The 6,824-nt window shown below is 40.3% G+C and overlaps 1 protein-coding gene across 1 annotated transcript; it reads right to left on the bottom strand.

Annotated features, from left to right (window-relative positions):
• Positions 1–272: 272 nt before the first annotated feature.
• LOC131250540 (F-box protein At5g49610-like) lies at positions 273–1,457 on the bottom strand. The gene has a single exon (XM_058250829.1). It carries the CDS (start codon positions 1,455–1,457, stop codon positions 273–275), a length of 1,185 nt encoding a protein of 394 aa, XP_058106812.1.
• Positions 1,458–6,824: the final 5,367 nt, after the last annotated feature.

Here is a 6,824-nt window from a genome sequence, read left to right as displayed (position 1 = left end):
ATGTAATGGGCTGCGAGGCACTTGTGGGTGTGGCAAACCAGACAATGAGAGCTGATAATCATAGCAAAAACTTCCTTTCTTCCACCCACTCTAATATTACTTTATGATAACTCATAAAAAGACCCATAGTTATTATATGAAAAAGGAAAAAAAAAAAAACTGAAAAGGAACAAAAATCTTCACTACAACCAATAAGTTAAACCATTATATATATATATATATATATAAAGTATTCAATTTCCACTAGTAACATTAGTACCAGAATCTTAATATTATTTTTGAAGCTTCAAAGAAACTAGGGTGTCGAAGTGACTAATCATAGATAAAATCTGAAGGTCTTCTGGATATAATTTGACCTGAATCATCGTCTGGAGTTTTAAATCGTAGGTGGACAAGACCAAGTGCCCGCTTCTCTTTTCATGAGATTGGAACATAACCTCGTCGTTTCTCAAGCTAGGAAGAGGAATAAGATTAATTAAGCCTCTTGCAGTCTCGTCGATATTCCGCAAATTTATCCACTCTTTTAGTTGAAAGTCCTTCAAGATCCAAACCTCAAATTCAACATCAGAGATTCTGTTAATGAGAGATGGAGAGCCTCTAATATCCTTAAGATAAAAAGTTTCATACATGTCAAATGTATCGTAATTTGGCCTAATGCAACTTGGAATTAGTGTTTGATGAAACGTCTCTTGGGCAACATCCATAGACATTATATAATGATAACCAACCACCCAGTGCAAAACCCCATTTAGCGATAGTTGCTCAGTGAATATCAATGGCAAAACCCCATTCAGCGATAGTTGCTCACTGAATATGAATGGCAAAACGAGAAATGAGATATCAATCCTTCTCCATGAATCCGAACCTAAGGTTAGTATCTCACACAACTGATGGAAACCATCGTGGAAGAAGTGAACGACTTTATATTCCCTAGTGGAAGGAGCGTATCCAAACCTATAAAAGTCAAGTCGAAGTTGCGCACGTGGAAGATTGTAGCCGTCAAACGGAGATTTAGAACATATTGGAAGCCGTAGCAATTGCTTGGTAGCTGGATTGGAGATACAAATGCCGTCTAGGGGATAGGCTTCTATCAAAAGCAATCCGTTACAGGTAGTTAAGATCTTCCCATCACAACCTATAACCAGATTTCGCACCCTTATTTCAGAATCTATTACATCCACCGAACGAATCGGATCACGAATCCGACTATTCCAAAGTGTTGTTATTTCGATGAGGTACGGATGGACTCGAGCGAGGTGGCACTGTATGAAATAAGAACTAGAGATTATGTCTAACCAGTTCTTGCATACACGCCTTAGGTCATTAAGAGATGCAGCTGGAAGGCGAACGAGAATATTCAAGATTAGCTCTTCAGGATAATCTGACAGAGACTTCTCTTTTTCCAAAGAAATAGAAGTCCATGAGACTTCCCTTCTGATTTTAGCTGGACGTGCCATAATACGAATATCTGACAAAATCAATGTAGAGAAGAAAAAGATGATGATGGAGAATCAATGTAGAGAAGAAAAAGATGATGATGGAGGTGATATATACAAAATCAAGGTAGGAACGCTCAGCTACGCACCGGTTCTCACGTCATTGAGTGCGAACTTTCTTATCAACCGTTAGATAAGGCAGACGGTCTAGATGAAAGTGCTCTTAGCATGAGCTTGAAAGAGCGAGTTTTCTTCTCTTGCATGCCTCTTCACCTTATTCTCGAACTCTCTAACCGATGCGGCAGAAGCCTTTTTTACATGGAATTCTTTCGCTGGGATGCTAGCTAGGTCTCACCAAGATGTTACTGATAAATCCATGCCATCCATACATTTTTAAAAATAATTTTATGATGTAAACCCAAAAATGAGGTAGATCGAAATCTCAAGTGGGCCACACAATGTTGATAGAACTCTCACCATTAAAAACTTGCTGGAGCTACCAAGTTTTTAGATCAAGCTGATATTTGTTTTTTTCCATCATCTAGGTCTGTATGACCTAATCTACAAGTTAGATGTCTAATAAATATCACAGTGGGCCCTAAAAAATATTTAACCATAAGAATCATTATCATCGCTGCTTCCTATATTGTGGACCAGTTGAGATTTGGATTTACCTCAATTTTAGGATAATGCCCTAAATTGCTAAGAAAAAAATGGATGGATGGGGTAGATTTCTCAAAAACATTATGGTGGCCCCCACCTAGGTTTCCAACGTGCCAGAGGCTTTTGCGGGAAATCCGCATATGAAAAAATGAGCTGCGGATTTTATGCGAAAGCGTTTTGCATAAAATTCCTGGAAACCTAAGAGGGACCCACCATGATGTTTTTTAAGAAATCCAATTTGTTCATCCATTTTATGAGATCATTTTAGGACAAGGGTAGAAAAATGAACAAAATCCAATACTCAAGTGAACCATATCTAACTCGCAGGTGTGCCATACCATAGGAAACAGTGGTCATTAAAATGACACCATTAAAAACTTCTCATGTCTCACCATAATGTTTATTTACCATCCAACCCATTGAAAATGTCACACATACAAGAATAAAGAGAAAAGAAAAATACTAGCTTGATCCAAAACCTTTATGGCTCATACGAAGTTTTTAGAGGTCAATCACCACTCATTCCTATGGTGTGGTCCACTTTATATTTGGACCTGCTTTACTTTCATTACTGTGACCCTAATATGAGCATGAAAAACTGATGGACGACATGGATACACACGCATACATCAAGGTGTGCCCCACGGTTAGGGAAACACCCACTATCCTGTTACCATGGTAACACCTGATCCGCTCCCATAGGAAGCGGATTGCGTACTGAGTAACTCAGTACGGTAAACGATGCTGAGTATACACTGTGGGGTCCACCTTGACTTATGTATTTTATCCACTCCGTCCATCCATTTTACCTGATAATTTTAGGGCTTGTGCCCAGAAATGAAATATATTCAAACCTCAATTGAACCACACCACAGGAAACAGTGTGAATTGAACATTTACCATTGAAAATTTCTTAGGAGCCACGGAAGTTTTGGATCAAGCTTGTATTTGTGTTTTACCTTCATTCATGTTTGTGTGATCTTATGAACAGGTTGGATGAGAAATAAAAATCACTGTGGGCCCTATAACGGTTTCTACGGTGGAAATCATTATTCGAACTATTTCATGTGGTATGGTCCACTTGATCTTTGGGTATGCTTAAAATTTGATCTCAACCCCTAAAATAAAATGGCAAAATGGATGGACGGTGTGGATAGACCATATACATTCATGGTGGGCCCAACAGAGTTTACTCAGTACGATAGAGATAGAGCGTACTGAGTATTCGATTTCGTTCCCATACATGTGGTAAGTGGACCACTCAAAGCTTCCGCCCGTCCCAGAGACGGGCGGAGGTTGGACGCAGTTAGATATTCTCTATTTGGCAAGTCGAGTACTCAAGTCCTTACTGAAGTGACGTCACTTAGCTCTGTGTGCCTCGTTATGATGTATGTGTTGTATCCACCCCGTCCATCCATTTTGAAATATCATTTTAGTGCACGAGCCAAAGAATGAGGCAGATAAAAATCTGTACTGGACCTATCACAGAAACAGTGGGGAGAGTGATTCCCACCGCTGAAACTATCCTAAGGATCACCTTAATGTTTATTTGAAATCCAACCTGTTCAAAAGTTAAAAAAATTAATGACATAAGGGAAAGCACAAATATCATCTTGATCTAAAACTTTTGTAGCCTTTAGAAGTTTTTAATGGTGGACGTCAGTCCCCACTGTTTTCTGTGCTGGGGTCGATGGGAGCTTTGGATTTAAATCATTCTTCGAATACTGCCTTAAAATGATCTCTCCCAATGGAAGTAAGGCGTAGATACAGAACATATATCATGGTGGGGCCCATGGAACTTGGTGACGTCACTTCAGCAGCCAGTCTGGCTACTCAACCTGTCAATAGCTAATCCACGCTCCTCGTGACTACCGGAGGTAGATTTCCTGCGAAAGCCTTTCGCAGAGAGTTCTTGCACCGGGAGCCTAGGTGGGGCCCACCGTGATGTTTATATGGAATCCACCCTGTCCATCGGTTTTGCGAGCTCATTTTAGGCTACGAGGCTAAAATTGAGCAGGATCCACCACTCAAGTGGTCCGTACAAAAGGAAAAGGTGATTAGGGAAATTCATACCGTTGAAACCTCCCTAGTTCTAGGGTAATATTTACATGCCATCCATACTATTAATAACGTCACTAATACTGGGATGAACTAAAAAAACAAATACTAGAATGATTCAAGGCTTATGGCCCACGAATATTTCAACTGTCGAAATTCAATTTTCACATTTTCAGCCCACTTGAGAATTAGGTACGGTTCATTTTTGTTCTCATGTACTAAAATGAACTCACAAAATGGATGGACGGAGAGGATTTCTCAAAATTATCACATTGGCCCCACTTGGGTTCCTAGCGCAGGCTTTGGCAGGTAATCCGTGTGTGTAACTACCTCTACCTCTATAATGAGGTACGCAATCCGCCATCAAGAGTCCAGCTCCTTCGGGATCTTGCTAAGTTGGCTGGAAATCTAATTTAGGTAGGACCCACCATTATGTTTTTGTGAAATCTATCTTGATGATTCATTTTTTAACCTTATTTTAGGACTAAAGACCAAAAGTGAGCAGTATACAATACTTAATTGAGCCTTCGTGAAGGAAAAGGGGGCAGGGAAATTCTTACCATTGAAACCTCCTTTGGGTCAACAGTGATGTTTACATGCCATATATACCATTCATAACATCGTTCCTACGGAATCGGATTGCGTACTGAGTTACTCAGTACGCTCTTATCGTACTGAGTAAACTTTGTTGGGCCCATCGTGACTGCATGTAGTTTATCCACGCCGTCCATCCGTTTTTCCAGATCATTTTAGTGGTTGAGACCAAAATTTAAATATATCAAAAGGTCAAGTGGACCATACCACAGGAAACAGTGGAAGTATTGATTTCCACCATTGAAACATTCCTAAGGCCCACAGTGGTGTTTATTTGTCATCCAACCAGTTCATAAGATCATACAGACATGGATGAAGGGAAAAATCAAATATAAGGTTGATCTAAAACTTCTGCGGCCCCCAAGAACTTTTCAACGGTAGATATTCAATTCACACTGTTTCATGGGGTGTGTTCCCCTTGAGTTTTTGATTATCCTTCATTTTTGGGCTGAACCCATAAAATTATTTGTTAAAATGGATGGACGGAACGGATGAAATGTATGAATGACATTAGGCCCCACAGGGTTTACTCAGTACGCTAAGCGTACTGAGTTACTCAGTACGCAATCTGCTTCCCATTCCTACCAGGATTATCCTACGTGGTCGAGTGCACAGTAGGGAAATTCCCACATCTGTATGTGGTGTGGCCCACACAAGTCACAGATTGACTTGATTTTTGAGACCTAGGCCCACGATAGAATGGTGCATCTGACTGATGGAGTAGATGTTCGAAACGCATCACGGTGGGGCCCACACAGCTCGACCTCATGTTTCCCATATATATATATATATATATATATATATGGGAAAAGGTACTATGCGCTAGACCTCACAAGTCCGTCCCATGAGGTGGGTGTAGATTGCAGCAGAAGTGGAGAGGTGGGTGGAGTGTAGGTGGTGGAGAGGTGTAGAAGGCCACTGCCTGCGAGAAGGAAAGGGTAATGGAGAAGATTGGAAATGAGGATTCTAATCTCCCTTCTCTTATTTATAGACTACTTCCTCTGCTGAAATTTGCGGCATCCTTCACAGCGGACACGGATTTACTGCGAAAGCCTTTCTCACAGGAACTAGGTGGGGCCCACCGGGATGTTTATAAGAAATCCACCCGTCCATCCGTTTTTTAGCGCGTTTTAGGACTTTAAAGCAAAAGTTAACAGGATCAAGACTCAAGTGGGCTGCACTAAAGGAAAGGAAATTCCTGCGGATGAAACCTCCCTGGGTCGAAAGTTATGTTTACATGCCATCCATACCGTTCATAAAGTCATTCTCACTGGGATCAATTGAAAACAAAAATATTAGACTGAATCAAAACTTCTGTGGCCCACGAATATTTCAATTGTGGATATCCAATCCTCAAATTTTCGGTGCACTTGCGTATTGGATCCATCTCATTTTTGGCCTCATCTCTCATAACGAGCTCAAAGAATGGATGAACGGGGTGGATACCTTACAAAAATCACGGTGGGCCCACATATATTACCAGTGCATTGCAGGCTTTCACAGAAAATCCGCGTCCTCCCTCCCACGTAGAAACCGGATTGCATGCTAAGTTGCTAATTACGTTCTTATCTTAGTGGTTAAACTCAGTTGGGTCCACCATGAATATATGTGGTTTATCCGTGCCATCCATCCGTTTTTCCAGATGATTTAAGGGGTTTATTCCAAACTTGAAGCAGATCCAAAGATCAAGTGGATCATACAACAGGAAACAGTGGGAATAATGATTTACACTGTTGAAACCTTTCTGGCCCCACTGTGATGTTTATTTGTCATCCATCATGTTCATAAGATCATGAAGGTAAAACACAAATATAAGCTTGATCCAAAACTTTTGTGATCCCCATAATTTTTCAATGGTAGACGTTCAATTCACAATATTTCATGGTTTGTGGTCCTTTTGAGATTTGGATATAATTCATTGGCCTAAAATTATCTGATAAAATGGATGGATGGAGTGAATAAAATATATAAGTCATCTTGAACTTTACAGAGTTTACTCAGTACCCTAATTGTATGCCTGTTTGTTAACGCTGAAATTTTGCATTTAACGGGGAATTGGGAAAATATTCAAAT

Source organism: Magnolia sinica, chromosome 7, assembly GCF_029962835.1.
Source record: "Magnolia sinica isolate HGM2019 chromosome 7, MsV1, whole genome shotgun sequence".
Lineage (NCBI taxonomy): Eukaryota > Viridiplantae > Streptophyta > Magnoliopsida > Magnoliales > Magnoliaceae > Magnolia > Magnolia sinica.
Note: the sequence above shows the minus strand (reverse complement) of the source record. Positions and strands in the feature narration are given on the sequence as shown.